Here is an 18,669-nt window from a genome sequence, read left to right on the forward strand (position 1 = left end):
CCTGGGACAATGCTTTGACAAACTTAGCATGTGCCGGGCCTTCAGTTTCACGCTTGAGTTCATCTCCTCAGCGTAAGTGACTGGAGTCATGACTGCCTTCACCACACAGTGCATTAATGGGTTGAGACATATCTGGATTTCCTGAATGATGTATGATAGGTGACAAACTGGTGCCCACTGAGGCTTGAGGGAGACCTGGAAGAATATCGTAGCTAGGTGTAAATTAAAAGAAAGTGTCAGTTGTAGACACTTTGAAATAGTTCCAGAATAACAGCTGTCACCATTTCCCCTGGAGGCTCCAATTTCTATGATGTGAGTGCAAAGTGTTTCCTCGCTAGTTCGTAAGTTCTAAACGCTGACACAACTGAAATTCAGTCACTAAACACCAGGATTTCAGCTTCCAGAGAAGCTATTCCATTCTCCCCTGCTTATAATTGAGCTTTAGACAATAAGCACAGAGGTAAGCTTCCTAATTAGAAGCGATTGCTAGTTTTGAAATCATCTTAAAGATGAGAGAACTGCCCTTTTATATAAGACATGCTTGCTATATAATGTTATTGGTTTGAAAGGCTGGTATATTAGTGGTGACTAAGACCTAATTTAAATGGGATGCTCACTGAAATGAGTGACGGGCAATGCATAGACCTATGCAAGCATTACAGCTGGCTGACACCTCATTTCAATGCCAGTGTGCCAGTCTGTAAACTTGCAGTGCCAGACCCTCCAAATGTCTATTTTCCAGGGATGTGCCTGATTTAGTGAAGCTGTTCCAGTTTCTGATTTGATCCCCGAATGTCCTGCTTTTCCTTAGGACGTCCCTATTTTCATTGGAGAAATGTTGGAGTCAACCGACCCCCAAGCCGTCTGAAGGCAATCCTGTACAGTTGCTCTTCAGTTTACGTAACTCTCTGGTTATGTAAACTTCACGTTACAAAAGTGGCAAACCTGGAAGTATTGGACGGGGTTTTGTCATGCACGCATGTACAGAAGCGGTCTACCACCACGCACATGTACAGAACAGTGATCCTCGGGTTGTGGACCTCCGGAACGGATCCCATTTGCAACCAGAAGTACCACTGTATATGGAAGTTTTTAAAAAATGTTTGTTATATTTTTATATATGTTGGAAGCTGATCTTATTTTATTTTATTCTTAGACAGATTTACAAAAAGAAAAAGAAAAACACACCAATAAATACATTTTAGGATGGGGCATGATTGGATGTGGACACACGACACCTTTTTTAAAAATAAAAAAATCAAGAGTCATTGCACTCTGCTGTGTGGGGCAGAGGGCCTTCTCGGTAGTGGCTCCCGCTCTGTGGAACACCATCCCATCAGATGTCAAGGAAATAAACAATTACAGTATCTGACTTTTAGAAGACATCTAAAGGCAGCCCTGTATTGGGAAGTTTTTAATATATGATGTTTTATTGTGTTTTTAATATTCTGTTGGGAGCTGCCCAGAGTGGCTGGAGAAACCCAGCCAGATGAGCGGGGTATGAACAAAAAAATGTTGTTGTTTTTGTCAAGGTAACTCTACATGTGAGAGACATTTGACCCATGCCTAATATTTGTCGAAAACTTATTTATTTATTTGTTGGCCATGGCATCTGACTTGTTGGCCAACATGCTTGTTGGAACTATTGGCCATGTGCTGATCAACTATAGAAGAGTTGGCTGTGGCATCACCAGAAATCAGTTGACTTCAGAGGATTTGGTTCCTTGTGTGAAATTGAAGCCCTTTGTTTTCCAAATAGCTTCTTCCTCCTTCTGTGGTGTGTGATATGCCTTTGCTTCATTCTCCCTTCCCCAAAAAATCTCCCTGTGGCCCTTCCTTTGCACACAGAATAAAGAAAGCTCCTTTGGTTGTGGGCTCTCTGTTTTCATTGCAATTACTTGCCCCTGACCTTTCCTAAAACGTGTAAAATCACAAGGAGATCCGCATGAAAGGAATCATGTGCTGCCAGAGTACTTATCCGGGGAAGCTCATTGAAGTAGAAAGGGATTAAGAGGAGCAAGAAAGAGAGAGAGAGAGGGTCACGCCAAACCAAATTGTTGGCAAGGCTGGGATTAGAAAGCAGACAGAAATCCAAAACAAAATAGTTCGGCTTGGTTTAGGGCAGCAGCTGCAGCAAGAACCACAACCTAAAAGTACAATCAGCCAAGAAGAAAAAAAACAATTAACCAATAAAGAAGATAACAAAGCAGAGAGATCTTCTGGAAAAAGTATGTATTAAGATTGTTTTGTTGTCAACAAAGTGATAAAATGCTGATGTGTATAGGAACAAATTTGTGGGATTTGGGGATGAAGGGCAGTTTGGAGATGCATCTGCTAGAGCAGGAATGCAGAATGATCTCTTGCAAGCAGCTGCCTGACTGGAGTATTCTAATAATCAGTGCATGGAAAACTTCCCCACTTTCTTGAATGGGAAACCCATAATTGTTTTGGTTGAGCAAAGGGTTGGAGTTAGAGGGATGTGGACAGAAATATCTGGATTAAAATGGTTCTCATATGAAGCAATTTAAACTGCAATCCTTGTGTACTCAGAAATGAGTCCTAATGATTTTGCAGGGGCTTACTCCCAGGTAAACGGGATTAGCCTATACGTCCAGTGAGGCAGGACATGCTCTAAGTACTCCGAAGTAGTGACACTGATTGCTGCTTATGATTATGATTGATGATGACGATGCAGTGATCCAAAAGACAATTGCGCTAAACTCTCCCTCAAAAATGCAAACCCTCAAAAGCAAATAAGGAGGTTTCTTTCCATTTGTGAAGGAACATCGTCTACACCAAGCAAATATAGGGCAAAAGATTAAGAAAGGGCCCCCAAATGTATGGGTGAAAAGTGTGTCGTGGGTCTGAAAAGCTTGAAGATACCTCCTCTACAGCATTTCAATGCCGTCTTTCATTTTTGTTTCTTCCATTTTAGAGTTTTCATCGCTATATAGAAAAGAAGTGAGTTCACTGCATCTTGGCTCACAAGAAAGGACACTGACTTAGATCTATTTACTGTTTTTATTGTTGAATTTGGACCATCACTATGCATCTATCCATATTGCTTCTCTTCGCCCTGCTCAGAGAAATTAGTGCTCAGTTCCCCAGGCAATGTGCTACTGTTGACGCGCTGACAAGAGGGGAATGCTGCCCAGACCTGTCTCCAGTGGTGGTTCCTGGTTCAGACAGGTGTGGGTCATCTTCTGGAAGGGGGCAGTGTGTACAAGTGACAGCCGATTCCAGACCCCATGGACCCCAGTACATGCACGATGGGCGAGATGACCGTGAACAATGGCCTCTGCGCTTCTTCAACCGAACCTGCCAGTGCAACAGGAATTTCTCTGGATACAACTGTGGAGCCTGTCGAGCTGGCTGGAGTGGACCTGCCTGTGATCAGCAGACACAAATAGGTAAAGACAATAACAAGAAGGAGGCAATATTTGTGTGTTTTGGCACAGAGGTGTCCCCCTTTTCTGATGGTTTCAGCCTTTTCAGTAGCTTAGGCTGATATTTCTCTGAAAAATTGATCCTCCATAATGATTCAGTTTTCAGAACATCTGTGAGCTCGCAAATGAAATAACACTGCATTTCAAATGCTTTGGCATCTGCCTCTCAAGATTTTCTTCGCAGCAGAAGTTTTCAGTCTCTTAGAATGCAATAACCCCCTACTCGGAATTAAGTCTTATTGTCTTTAGTAGACCTTACTCCTAGGCAAGTGTGTGTTGGATTTGCAACCTAAATCAGAATATAAAAGAATTAAAAATAGCATAAACAACCTTTTGGAAAGGTATGCATTATAATGTCTAGATTGGCGATTATGGGGCCAAATTCATTGCTTTGCTTAATAGCACCATACCTTTCTCTTTCTTCTGTATTAGCAAACATCCTGGGTGGGATGAGGGAAGGAAATACAACAGAGGCAATAGAATAGAATAGAATAGAATAGAATAGAATAGAATAGAATAGAATAGAATAGTTGGAAGGGATCCCAAGAGTGATCTATTCCAACCCCATGCAATACAGGAATCTCAACTAAAGCATCCATGACAGATGGCCATCCAACCTCTATTTAAAATCCTCCAAGGAAGAAGAGTCTACCACTGTCCAAGAGAGTCCATTCCACTGTCAAACATCTCTTACCATTAGAAAGTTCTTCTTCATGTCTAAGTTGGAATCTCCAATCTGTTAAAATCATCTTGAATCCTGATTCTGTCATCTACGGCATTAACTACCGCTCCCAGTTTGGTGTCATCTACAAATTAAGAATTCAGTAATGAAATGGGGGTGCTATTTGGATTGCCAGGTGGGTTTACCACCTTCACCAAAAGTTCACCTTGAAGGAGTGGCAGCAACAGGTATTATTCCAATCTGAGGGGGGTTTCCAGGGAAGACATCAGTAAGAGATGCTACACTATTCTAATGGAATGGTTTTAAGAAGAGGGCAGAGATGTCCCATTATCTTGTTGTTGCCAGCGTTAGAGACATCAGTGCTATTTTTCTGGCAAAAGAGGTGCCGGAACTCACCATGAACGCTTCCCTTGTTCTCTTAAAATGGCAATGGTGTCCACCTGAGAGATGCCAGAACTGAGTTCTGGTGAGCTCCGGCTGAAAAAAAGCCCCTGAGAGATATAGTAAAAAGATTGCAGTTCCCAGATTCACATGTACAGCAACAAGCTGTGTGGTACGTTCATTTGATCTCTCCTTCCTTGGAGGTTTTTAAGCAGAGATTGGCTGGCCATCTGTCATAGATGCTTTAGGTGAGATTCCTGCACTGCAGGGGGGTGGACTAGATGACGCTTGGGTCCCTTCAGACTCTACAATTCTATGATTTCTGAATAGATATTTTGCACTGAAATGCAATATATCCCAACTGTGCTGCCTGCTGGAGGTGCAACCAGCTTTTATGCCTGGCTGGCGGACCCCACAGAAGACTGGCCCTGCCAGTCCACCACCAGAGCACCACCCACTCACCAGGACCCTAAGTGACCCGATCAAATTTAAAATTTGGGTGGGCAATCCTGCCAACTGCTGTAGCCGACCGAGGCCAATGCAGCCCTCCCTCGTTCCCCAGCAACCACACCAGGCCACAGTCGCTGCCACCAGTTATGGTAATTGGTATTTATCGCAATTAAACTTGATTGATTGTTTTTCTTTAGCTCAAACCATTATATTATCATAACAAAACTCAGCGTTTGGGGCTGGTTCATATTATGCACGTGTAACACCTGGTGGCAGGCCAGTGTGTGAAAGCAAACCTTTAGGTGTCCCTTGTCTTTTGAATTCCTGGAAGATTAATAAATTCTGGCTCACAGGATACAAACATAACTAATAACCTGAGGAGGAAACAGCTGAGTGGTCTGTGATACATAGAAATCTACTGGCACTGACAAATGCACATCTGCACCATCTGCACTGTGAATGACCAAGAGTTATGCGCTAGCCATATTCATGTAACTTTCTGCTACTCAAGACATCCATACGTGTGTTTGTGTCTGTTTGAATTGTCAGCAAAAGGGATTCCGGTGTTGAGTTATGTGTGCAGAAAGAGACTCTCTGTATCTGCCCATAGTCCACATCAGCAGAGGAATCGTGGTGAAATTTGTGTGTGCACTAAACAAATGCTTGACATGTCCCTGGTTCCTACAGTTTGCTTAAGGTAATTCCTGGATAGGAATGAAGCTCCATTGTGTAAATATGGACACTGTCCTTGAAATATTATAGATTATAGATCATCAGAAGTTACTATTTGCTTTTGCAATGGAATCTCCATCTCTTCTTAGAGTTCCAATTCCCAAATCTTGAAATCCATAATGGAAGATTAAGAGAAAACTTTGGATTTAACTCCTCTATTTATTCCTGAATAAAATACAACAATCACATCATGCTGGAGAAGCCAAGTTCTGATTCTGAAGGCTTGGGCTTCATGGATATTCCTTTTTATATTGGCAACTGATAGGCATGAATTATTGGTTTTCTATTTATATTTCCCTTTAATCCATAATATGATGTATTTTTAACCTTTAGTCAGAAGAAACCTTCTGGATCTGAGTAATGAAGAAAGGAATCGTTTCCTAAGAGCATTGCAACAGGCCAAGAATACAATTCACCCTGACATTGTGATAGCCACAAGGAGACGTGAGGAGATATTGGGCCCTGATGGCAATACACCACAATTTGAAAATGTGTCCATTTATAATTATTTTGTGTGGTCCCATTATTACTCTGTCAGAAAGACATTTCTTGGACCAGGGCAGCAGAGCTTTGGTGGAATAGATTTCTCCCATGAAGGACCAGCTTTTCTCACCTGGCATAGATACCATCTACTACAGTTGGAGAGAGACTTGCAGGTAATGGCCTTTCTGTGATGCACATGCTATGCTAACAAGTCAAGGTGTGAGCACGTTCCAAAATGTCTCCCTTTAAGGAACCTCATCCCCATTCCCATCCATATAGTGAAACATTACTAGACTGGCATCATAGGAAGAAATGTCATGATTTAACAAGCTCAGGATTTCATCTGGTTTTTACCTGCAGCTCAATGTAGCTCACCATTAACCCAGGTTGTTGTTGTTGTTCATCTCATCAGGACATGCTACAGGATCCTTTCTTTGCCCTCCCCTACTGGAACTTCGCAACAGGTAGAAACACTTGTGACATTTGCACAGATGACCTCATGGGAGCAAGAAGCAATTTTGACACCACTCTGATAAGCCAAAACTCAATCTTCTCTCAGTGGCGTGTTTTGTGTGAGGAGATTGACGACTACGACACGCTGGGTACCATTTGTAACAGTAAGTCTGTGTTCTTTGGGAATACTTTGTTGTTGCTAGGCCCCTGGCCCCCAAAGAGCTAATATTTTCACAGATTCCAGGCCATTTTGCCTCCTCGTCTTCTTCCTTTGATGGCCAGAACTGGAAACAAAGAGGCAAGACAGGAGCAGTGGTGGATTTTGGGGCCTCAAGTTTCAGCAATGCCAAAATTCAGCACTCCTCCGGCCTCTTGCAATCCTTTCTAGATTATCGTTGTGGTGTCTGCTGTTGCACCCCGAGGCTTTGCTCCGAGTGTCACCAAACCAGTTGTGCTCCCCTAACAGGAGAATGGGACAGTTGCACTAGAGTTGTATTTTATTATTTACAAAGTGTAAATAAGAGTACAGGAAGCTCACCAAAAACTAATCAAGTTAACTGTGGCTGGTAAGCCAACCTCTGCCTAAGACAAGAGGCACAGTTCCTCCTTTCCTCCTTATCTGAGCTGCATCATTAAAACCAATAGGGATGTGTTCCTGTCCCATCCATTCCTGAGGCCCTGCAACTCTGACCAGGTGTTGCAGATCAGCCTCAAAGGTACCCTGTATGCTGCCTATGGCTCCCACAACCCTGTGTGATGGGTGTCCGGAAATGCCCATCACCCACCAAGATACATGAGCCTAATCAATTTCCTGCCATCTTCATTTTCCACACCTTCCTGCCCCAAATTGACTACCACACCAAGCAAATATTGACTAGATGAGTTTTATAGTCGATGCAGCAAAAAAAATGAAAATGCTTGACAGATACATATGCTTTGCTTCCATGGAACATGGTGGCCTAGGGTGTTGGTCTTCAACGGATGGGTTGGGACACATCATTGGGTCACAGACTGTTCCAGGGTGGATCAAAACAGGAACACTACCACCATGCAAATAAGTGGTAAATTATTAAGAAATGGGTACATATTTGAGTTAAAAGTTGTTCCTGGGTCTGAAATAGTTGAAGATACCTTGCCTTGGATAGCTCATTATCTTGGCATTGTTCCATATATGCTTTGGCTGATCTTAGATCAGCAGTAAAAGAGTCTAGAATCCTTTATTGGTCATTGTTGAGAGTCAGCATAATTCTCACATTATACTGACTTTGGAACTTGGGGGTTCTCTGCTTGAGCACCAGTTCCCAGTGCCCCAAGCAGAACCTGATTTTACCACCATGGGTTGGATCCAATGCATGTGCAGAATAATTTGCACACATGCAATAGAACTTCCTATCCCAAACCTACCCCAACCTACAGGCACATGCAGAGAGAGAGAGAGAGAGGGAGAGAGAGAGAGAGAGAGAGAGAGAGAGAGAGAGAGAGAGAGAGAGAGAGATGAGTGTCTGGTTGGCCACTTTGAGAATAGGACGCTGAACTGGATGGGCCACTTATTCCCAGGCAAGTGTGCGTATAAGATTGCAATTGACTGCAACTTTTGAGCAGGGATCATCGTGGTCAGTTACATAGGTTGGCACGGCCATAGTTCTCACTGTGATACCCGACAATGATTATTAATAGCTTAGCTCTCACTGCAGCAGAACTATTTCCAAGGCAGCAAGGCTACAGCTCTCTTATGCATGTCTGATGGTATTGCCACTGAAAAGTCCCTTGCAACGATTCAAGCGGTGCACAGAGTGGTCCTTAGCCAAAAGCCAAAGACATTGCCTGTTTTCTCTGAGTCTGACCCTCTCTTTCCTAGGCTTTGTAGTCTGCAAACACATCAAAGCTCACCCTCTTTCTGCTCCCACCCCTTCCTTCATACGCCAGGCACAGAAGGAGGCCCAATTAGACGAAACCCTGCTGGAAATGTTGCCCGCCCAATGGTGCAGCGCCTGCCTGAGCCACAGGATGTTGCTCTTTGCTTAGAAGTCGGATTGTTCGATACGCCTCCGTTCTATTCAAATTCAACAGACAGCTTTCGTAATACAGTGGAAGGCAAGTAATTCTCAAATAAAAGGTCTGAAACCAGAGGGACGTGGAGCTCGCCGTACTCACCGAGTTTGCGCAGGGTGAAAAGTAGTCAAGTTATTTTGCAAGAGAAAGAATCTATTTAGCAAACCATTTTTTTTTAATATACCAATACATCATTATGTGAGGAAAGTATTCTCAAGATCTGGAAGTCAGATTGGGTGAAATGGGGACCCCGATGTATCGTTTATGTTTTCATAAACTGGAACAGGTTATAATAATGTACATTTCATTCCTTCCTTCATTAATTTATAAAATATTTATAAACCACCAACTATCACGCCAGTTTCATTGTGATCGCAAAAACATCATAAAATTGCAAATGCATAAGATGCAAAACAAATGATCAACACTGAACCAATTATGAGTATTCCTTCACTTTAAAAATGAACAGAAAAACATAAATCAATTACCATATCACTTTTTTTCCTCAATGAACAAAAACAGAGCAAATGAAGTGTATTATTGCCAATTTCTCCAAGTATCCCCCCCCAATGGCTAAATGGTTTATAGGAGTCAAGGCTTTTCATTCTGAAACCCTGATCCATCACAAAAATAATTTCATTGCTAGCAAATATGTTCAAAGGAGTTTCAACATCCTTGACTTCAGCTACAAACACACACACATACACAGGTACCTTATGTTTCAGATCTTTCAGGGCATGTTAGCTGCGGGGGCAAATAGTATGCATGAGCAGCAATCATGTTTATCCATTGCTTGAAGTATTTTTGTTCTTGTCCTAAATGCAAGACTTACATTCTGACCTAGATAGTACTGATCTGGACGGATCAAGGTTCTTACTCATATGTGAGTCAGTTTCTTATGTTCCCCTGACATTTACAGAGAGAGATGCATGGGGAAATATTGCTGTACTATATTTGTTTAAATATAAAGCCAATGCAGAATTTAACATTTAATTCTGTTCAGCCCAGTTTGAGCTCTTGGCCTCACTGCAGAAGAAGGCAGAATATTCCCCACCTAATTATTTCAGTTCTTCTGATGACCAAGATTCTGACATTACAAGAATTTGTTTAGTGGTGCTGGAGAATCAGCGCTGAGAATTTCTGGGCTCCCTGAAGCAGAAGGTCCTTCTCCAAAGTCAATCTGCTGGCAGCCATTCAGGAAAAGACATGCGGGGAGCTGGAGGAACAGCTGGCCCATTAGGATACATAAGAACATCTTGACACTTGTGTCGACGGCTAGAAAATGCACGTGGTGGTTTCAATTATGTTTGCTGCCATTCCGACCCAGAAGCTGCCGCTGTAGCTCAGTGCAAGACAGATTTGTGTTTGTGTTTCACCACCAACGTGCAACATTCCACTTTGCTTGTGCAACAAACCCACGAGCAAGCAAATCACTTTGTATTCATAGAGTATCATTATTTAATCTCAAAGTTGAGTGTCCCGAGGAAATAGCAATCGTGTGCATTTGAAAGAGTCTGTGATATGCAAGGAGCAATGCCATTTCTTTAAAGAAGTCAAGAGAGTGGTCCAAAATCATGGCAAACTGAATTATAACCAGCTGCTTTAATCTCACTGCTGTTTCCAATTTACACCTCTTCTTTATTCTTACGCGCAGGTTACAGCGACCCTTCGGGGAAGTACAATCCAGCCGTACGTAGCCTTCACAATCTGGCCCATCTGTTTTTGAATGGCACGGGAGGGCAAACCCATTTGTCCCCAAATGATCCCATTTTTGTCCTCCTGCACACATTCACCGACGCTCTTTTTGACGAATGGTTGAGAAGGCATAATCCTGGTGAGTTCTTGTGGTTCACATTATTTAACCTTCAGGCAAAGAGAACAATTTGCCCACTGCCCGAGTCCCACTCAGCAAAGTGGGTGAGATGCAAAGGACAGGCTTCTGTTCCCACTTGCACAAACAAGCTGCTATGATCCCCTTGCAACAACACAGCCCTTTCAGAGGCCTGGGCATGGGGATGAGGGGCACAATCACATCCTTTTACTCCTGTCTTCAGAAGCAGAATAATATTTAGCCAAAGAAGGAGCTATTGTCTTGGTTGATGATGCAGGATAAATTACACCCAGGGATCACAAGATCTTAATGGAGTTTCCCCAGGTCAGTTGACCGGAACAGCAGAAATAGTTACATACTCTTTTCTAATTGCATAAATTCACAAATCACACACTGCTGCCCTTCATTCTCTACCCCTCTTGCAAAAAAAGAAGAGGGGAAAAGGATAAATCAAACAATGTACTTGCTGTCACAGGGTATATTTGCATATAGTCTTTAAAAAATCCTCTAGCCATTTTTGTGCGTGTCTTACAATAAGTCAAGTGGCAATTCTGGCAAGTTCAAAAGAGCTGTTTGTTACTGCTGTAAAATCACATAAGTTCGTGTCATGTTCCCCTAACAAATACAAAAGAAAAGCAGATGGCATGGCAGGAGGCAGCCAGTCTCTCTGGGTTTCTGGGCAAAGAAAGAGCAAAAGGAAGGAGAACAGAGAAGAAGCAAACATACAGGGCTTCAGAGTATGTTTTTCGGCTGCATTTGCAGGGGTTGACTCTAAGGGTGCTCAGAAGCTTATCAGGAAAGTCAATTGTTGATGGATAAACATCCTTGACCAATTGCTTGTCCACCTTTGCTGATCTCCTCCTGCACCTCCTGCAATGAAAAGTCACGGGAAAATGTTCGGCATGAGCCCTCTCTCTCTGCTTCTGTGAGGGTAACAATGAGGTTAGAAGGACATCACTGGTGTCCCCTGCAAGGATGTCCCAGATTGCTTATTTATTACATTTGTTGGTCACCTGACATGGAAGCCTCAGGGAGAAGGGTCACCAACCCATCACCTATGGGTGCCAATGTACTTCTAATGGCACTCATGAATGGTGTCAGCAAATAGCCTCTCAAGAATCCACAGTGCATGAGAGACTGTTTGCTTTTCCTGCTCAGTTCCTGTTTGCATTTTCTTAACCCCACCGGCATTGAACACGTTGCCTTAAAGATGACCAGCCCAGTGTACATTGAATGCCAGGACTGGACAACCTTTCATTATGAACAAGAGAGAAGTGTAAAGAGCTTCACTCTGCTTGTGGACTGTTTCATCGTCTTCCCATTAATCATTCATTCATCCCACACTTTTCATTCCCCCTCGCTTTCCAAACTGCAAAAACTTGGGTGTAGAAATGCTTTTGTTCTGCTAGGGTAACAAAACACTTCAACCAACTCTAATGGCACAAATCTACAGTTCTGGTACGCACTTAAAATCCCTATTGCAAAATATTGACAGTCTGGAGGCACCCTAATTGTTTGTAATCTGGGAGTGGCCACAAAGACTCCATGTGAATTTTGTTATCTTTACCAAGTTTCTGAAACTGAACAAGCAAAACATTTCCCCCCCCCTTTAGATATCTCGATCTACCCACTAGAGAATGCCCCCATTGGACATAACAGACGGTACAACATGGTACCATTCTGGCCCCCCGTGGCCAACAATGAGATGTTTGTTACAGCACCAGGAAATCTGGGATACAGTTATGAAGTTCAGTGGCCAAGTAAGTTATTAAGCCTCTCCTTTTCATTACATAACTCTTTCTTCTTTTCTGTTCAAGTGGTTCAAATGTTGATTTACTATTTACAAATATTATGTGCATGAAATAGCTATTAAGGGCTGTGCTCCTTACCACGGCTGCTTAAACTTGAACTGTATCTAATTTGAAGCCTAACAGAAATCACTGGTTTTTCAATCTATGTAGTTTGCTTCACCTGCTTTAATGAACAAAGAAACACTGAGGGGGAAATGCACATTTTTGGTATCATCAAATGATAACACTGAATATTCAGGATTCAACAACTGAGTCAATGGAGCAAAGAAAGCAATAAAAAACAAGTGTGATCCAAAAAGACACTATCAGAGGAGTAGATTGGTTCCTTAGTTTGCCCTTGCTTTCCCCATGTTTACAATTCAGAAATAATTCATGCTCTTTTCTAAGGAAGGTCAGTTTGGATATATTAATGCACAAATTCTGAATACATAGCCTAATGATAGTCTATTAAAAAAGAAGTTCCCCTGTTCTGATTTACAGAGGAAATAATGCAGGTTGCATGAGTTGAATTAAGTCCCTCAGAAACCCACCATCACACAGTTCTTGAATTGCTGTGGAACTTCGTATTAGACAGAAAGAAGTACTTCAATAATAATAATAATAATAATAATAATAATAATAATAATAATAATTTTATTAAGACTATTACAATGAATTAAAGTAAAAGAAAGAAATGTATAAAACATTTTTAAAGTTGCAATCAACAGCAACTTGAAATGACTGGGACTTGTTATTATTGATAATATCTAAAAAGAATATTCAAATGGATTAGACTTTTAGCTACATCCAGTGATGTAGCGTGGATTCTCAGCATCTGGGGCGTGCAGTCTGAGTCAGCGGCGGGTGAGGTGAGGGAGAAAGAGGCTCAAAACCGCCCCTCGATGAGGGCAGATCTGAGGGCTGAGGCACCCCATTTGCAAAGGAGGCAGCGGCTACCGGAGCCTCTTGCCTCTCCTTGGTGGGTGGCAGCAGCGCCCTCCGTCTCCCTTGACTGGCCCAGGGGTGGGGCATGTGCAGATGTCCCTTCACCATCCACAAGGGGGGAAATGTGCTGCCCCAGCCCAGGTGTGAATTAGAAGATTGAGGGGGCCTGGTGTGAGGGGGCCTGCTTGCACCCCCTCACACCCTTTCACAAATCTGCACCAGGGCCATGACCCCCCTGACCCTCTCCGTCTACATCACTCAAGACTTTAACCCTGTGTGCCCTTCCTTCTGTTTCTTTCTAGCTCGGGCTCTCCAAGTCACGGAAATCATCACTATTGCCATTGTCACTGCCTTGATCCTAGTTGCAATTATATTCGCTGCTGCCACTTGCATTGTCCGTGCCAGGAGAAACAAGGATGATCTTCATCAGCCGCTTCTCACGGACCAGTACCAGACCTACTCAGACGATTATGATAGCATACCAACCCCAAGCCACTCCATGGTGTGAAGTGTCAGCAGTTTATCTGCACTCTGTAGCATTTGCTCTTTCTGATCTGATTCACAATAAAGAACATGAAGAGTGACAAAGCCTTCCTTAGATTTCATCTCGCCAGGGAAATCTTGAGTCACTTGTGTCAGTAATGTGTCTTTTTGTGTTAGACTGGCTCAAAATTTCCCTCAAGTTCACTCGCTTCACTCCTTAGCCACCTACCTATGAAATAAACGTCCTGTACTTCCATATTGTCAGAGTCTGATGATGAACATTTTCCGCTAGTAGCTGAGTTGTAGCTTATTAATTGCAGCTTCTTCCATTTAGCTTTCTTCTTCTTCTTCTTCTTCTTCTTCTTCTTCTTCTTCTTCTTCTTCTTCTTCTTCCTCCTCCTCCTCCTCCTCCTCCTCCTCCTCCTCATTCTAATTCTTTGCCTCTGCATAGGCAGAATTAAGCTGAAAAGAGAGGATAGCTTTTCCGAACATTTTCAGCATCTTCTAAAAGGACCCATCTTTCAACAATTTGTTGTGGATTAATTGAAAAGGAGACAAAAGTGTTCCCTTGTCTAGGAAATGTTCTCCACAGTGGACTTCGTTCGTCCACAGTGATTCTTGATTGGCCAAGATCACCCATGTGACCAATCTAGAAAGCATTGCTTCCATTCAAAACTGGCTTAGTTTCCCTCAAGTGAAATCAGCTTGTGATTAATTCTTATTGGCTATATTGGCTTTATATCATTGTGATGTAATCGTACCCACTCCGTGAATTGTAAATGCCAACGATGGCACAGAATCAGGGGCACATAGTTGAAAGGATGAATTGTAAATGCCTAAGATGGCACAGAGTGGTGGGACGTGGGTGGCGCCGTGGGTTAAACCACAGAGCCTAGGACTTGCCAATCAGAAGGTCGGCGATTCGAATCCCTGCGACGGGGTGAGCTCCCGTTGCTCGGTTCCTGCTCCTGCCAACCTAGCAGTTCGAAAGCACGTCAAAGTGCAAGTAGATAAATAGGTACCGCTCTGGCGGGAAGGTAAACGGTGTTTCCGTGTGCTGCTCTGGTTCGCCAGAAGTGGCTTAGTCATGCTGGCCACATGACCCGGAAGCTGTACACCAGCTCCCTCGGCCAATAAAGCAAGATGAGCACCGCAACCCCAGAGTTGGTCACGACTGGACCTAATGGTCAGGGGTCCCTTTACCTTTAGGCTTGACAACCATATGTCAGGAGTGCTCTGATGGTGTTTCCTGCTTGGCAGGGGGTTGGACTCGATGGCCCTTGTGGTCTCTTCCAACTCTATGATTCTAAGATGGCACAGAAGCAGTGGCACATAGGTGAAAGGTTGGTGCTGAAGAATTTGCTGGGGGCTGGGGTGGAGAATACACCATGAAGGCCCCCCCCCCCAAAAAAAAACATTTACACATTTCTCAAACAGAAGTTTCAACTCTAAAATAAAAATGTGCAAATTTTCAGTTCTCCTACTCCAAATGTGGAAATTTTCAGACCTCCTACCCAAACACACGATAGAGCTCAGTTGGTAGAGCATGAAATTTTTAATCTCAGGGTCATGGGTTCAAGCCCTAGGTTGGGCAAAAGATCCCTGCATTGCAGGGAGTTGGACCAAATGACTCTTGTGGTACCTTCCAACTGTATGATTAGATGGCAGCCAGATGCAAAAGAAATCAGATGTCTTGCATCTTTGATAGTTGTATAAATTTCAGACGGTGCAGCTTTTTTGCATTGATGCCATGCCTCTACTTTTACACTCAAGAATCTGTTCTTCTTGCTATGAGTTTCCCCCCAGCACTTTGTTCTGAAACAGTCTGCAGGTTATGTCTACATGCAGCTTATATCATTCATTAACTTATATCCTTGAGTAACATAGGAGGTTCTTATGAAAGAAATATAGGTCATTTGATTCATTTTCATATACGCAGAAAAAACGTTCCCATCATTTGCACATCAATTTAAATGAAGAGCTAAAAGAATTGCATGAGAGGGCCAGGAGATGGCAGTGCTAGAAGCAATTAAATTCTTCCTCGCTAGGGGAAAAAAAGCCGATCCATTTCTTAGAAATCTGATGTGTGAAAGGGAATCACGTCCAAATTCCCATTCAATATTTGGAACGATTTTCAGACAAAAGACTTGAACGTTTCATTTTTAAAAAGACACCGTTGTAATATGTGCTGTAGTTTTGAATAATCACAGATTATTTGAATAATATTTAGCTCAGTCCGTAAAGCATGAGACTCTTAATCTCAGGGTCAAGGGTTCAAGTTCCACATTGGGTGAAAGATTCCTGAATTGCAAGGGGGTGGATTAGATGACCCTGTGGTCTATTCCAATTCTACAGTTCTGTGATACTATGACATTTCAGTTGTTCGAGGCTGCCACGAGGTGCGGCATGAATGGCAGGAACGCAGGACTGGGTAAGGGTGGTGGCGTTGGTAGCAAAGGCTGACTCACGGTCAAGGTGCTGCAGGCACATGCTGGGACGGAGCCAAGGTTAAGGCAGTCCAAAGTTGCTGGCAAACGATCAACCCAAGTCCCATCTCAGGCCGCAAGCAAGTGGTAGTCTGAGTAGCCAACAACAACAACAACAATTTATTATTTATATCCCGCCCATCTGGCTGCCCCTCTGGGCAGCTTCCAACAAAAGATTAAAAATACATTAAAACATCAGTCATTAAAAACTTCCCTAAACAGGACTGCCTTCAGATGTCTTCTAAATGTCAGATAGTTATTTATTTCCTTGACATCTGATGGGAGGGCATTCCACAGGGCAGGCGCCACCACCGAGAAGGCCCTCTGCCTGGTTCCCTGTAACCCTGCTTCTCACAGTGAGGGAACCGCCAGAAGGCCCTCGGCACTGGACCTCAGTGTCCTAATGCACAAAGAAGCTGAATACTTGTTAGGTTTTATCCAGTGCTTTTTTTCCTGGGGGGTGCAGTGGGACGCATACCCCTAAACATTTTGTGAGTCTAAGTTTGGCCTCACTGAAGGGCAGTATTTCAATATGAGTAGGAAAATGAGAGTACCTCAAACAATTTTTTAGGAAAAAAAGTACAGTGATACCTCGGGTTAAGAATTTAATTTGTTCTGGAGGTCAGTGCTTAACCTGAAACTGTTCTTAACTTGAAGTACCACTTTAGCTAATGGGGCCTCCCGCCACCGCCACATGATTTCTGTTCTCATCCTGAAGCAAAGTTCTCAACCCAAGGTACTATTTCTGGGTTAGTCTGTAACCTGAAGCATCTGTAACCCGAGGTACCACGGTACTGTTTTTATCTATTTCATTAGCTGTTTTGAACCTGTTAGGTTACACCCACACCCACACACGCTTACCTGAGAAGAGCTGCCATGAAACTCAGTGGCATTTACTTCTGAGTAGACATGCTGATGATGACATTGTGAATATGCTATTACCAGGGCAGCCCTAATTGCCATGTAGTCAGTGTATTTTACAGTGAATGGCTAAAGAGCCTACTAAGAGTTGTCTAGTTCGTCCTAGTTTGAAACCCCAGGTTTGGTTGAACAATGCGTTTTTAAGCAGAAAAAACGATTACACTATTCATAGAATCAGAGAGCTGGAAGGGACCCAATGGTCATCTAGTCCACCCCCTGCAATGCAGGAATCTCAGCTAAAGCATCCATGACAGATGGCCATCCAACCTCTGCTTAAAAACATCCAAGGAAGGAGAGTCCACAACCTCCTGAGTGAGGCTGCCAACTCAAGTTCTTCCTGATGTTTAGTCAGACTCTCCTTTCTTGTAACTTGATGCTCTTGGTTCGAGTCCTACCCTCCAGAGCAGGAGAAAACAAGTTGGCTACATCTTCCTTCTTCATCTTTTCTTTCTTTTTCATTTCAGGAATGGGGAAAAAAAGGTTTGCTTAATCCTAGACAACAAGTCATTGGAATAAGGTTTTGCTTTTCCGAAATATGATTCAGGTGCCTTGCCTCATTTCAGGGTAAACGTTGCCATTAAACCAAACATATTCTTATATTGCAGCGCTGAAAATTGCAAAGGCTCTTGAGAAAGACGTACGCAGAACACACAAATCTGCAGCGGTGCAACGTATACACCATAATGATGTGCTGGTTGATGCTTGCACTGTGTTGGAAGCCAAATAAAAATGTATTCTTTTGCATTATTTGCTTTTTTTCATGATGTTCTTGATTCCAAAGCACCAGATTCCACCAGTCTGATGTCAATAAAAAGTCAAAGAGCACAGCTCGTTTTTAAATACCACAAACTTTTCTCCGTCCCGCCCAAAGGAATTTGAGAGGCTTTGCAAATAAATCATTTGCTCATTAAGCATTGCTCTGGCAAGTAGAGTCCTCTTGTGTGTTCTTTGGGTTCTCATGGATTGTGATGTATAATTGCTGTAGTCAGTTTATGCATTGATGACATCATTTCCCAATCTCTCTTTTCTATCTCTCTCTCTCTGATGTAAATTTAACTATTTCACAGACAGCACTATGCAAAGCTATCTCAAATAGAGATGGATGAGGTCCCCTTGGGGTTGATTTGGGTTGGGACAAAAGTGCAGAAGGAAACAAGGGTGGCGGTGGAAGTCCTACAATTAAAATCCAAGCTGGAAAATAACCTGGGCGTCTTTATGCTTGCATTATTTTTATTACAAGTTGCAGAGATTTGTATTTTGAAGCCAATGAATGATGACGCTTGGTGACATCTCTAGCCATTCATGAGGCTTGGCTTCTTTTTTCACATGCATTGAAAAAAATGCTTGTTTTCTGAAAGGCAAGCTAAGAACATAGCAGAGGTATGACGGCAGGGACATATAAAAAAAAACATGAAATACTGGCATGGAGAACAGATCTGACTATGAGATGGATGATCAAAAGGGAATGCAGTTCATGGATTTAGAATAGGCAAGGACCTGGACAGCATTTATATTTCTTGGAAGCCCACTTTGA

The 18,669-nt window shown here is 42.8% G+C and overlaps 1 protein-coding gene across 1 annotated transcript; it reads left to right on the forward strand.

The window, feature by feature from the left end:
* Positions 1-1,982: 1,982 nt before the first annotated feature.
* Positions 1,983-13,988, forward strand: TYRP1 (tyrosinase related protein 1). Its single transcript, XM_080987293.1, has 8 exons — positions 1,983-2,228; positions 2,936-3,410; positions 6,025-6,347; positions 6,587-6,791; positions 8,554-8,721; positions 10,334-10,513; positions 12,124-12,270; positions 13,548-13,988. The coding sequence occupies exons 2-8, from the start codon at positions 3,047-3,049 to the stop codon at positions 13,751-13,753; spliced, it is 1,593 nt and encodes a 530-aa protein (XP_080843419.1). The 5' UTR covers positions 1,983-2,228; positions 2,936-3,046; the 3' UTR covers positions 13,754-13,988.
* The last annotated feature ends 4,681 nt before the right edge of the window (positions 13,989-18,669 follow it).

Source organism: Podarcis pityusensis (assembly GCF_964106645.2).
Source record: "Podarcis pityusensis genome assembly, chromosome: 17".
NCBI classification, from domain to species: Eukaryota; Metazoa; Chordata; class Lepidosauria; order Squamata; family Lacertidae; genus Podarcis; species Podarcis pityusensis.

Coding starts and splice junctions, on each gene's coding strand:
- TYRP1 (XM_080987293.1), top strand. CDS start 3,047: ATGCATCTATCCATATTGCTTCTCTTCGCCCTGCTCAGAGAAATTAGT. Junction 3,411..6,024: donor TGATCAGCAGACACAAATAG/GTAAAGACAATA, acceptor TTTAACCTTTAG/TCAGAAGAAACCTTCTGGAT. Junction 10,514..12,123: donor GTTGAGAAGGCATAATCCTG/GTGAGTTCTTGT, acceptor CCCCCCCTTTAG/ATATCTCGATCTACCCACTA.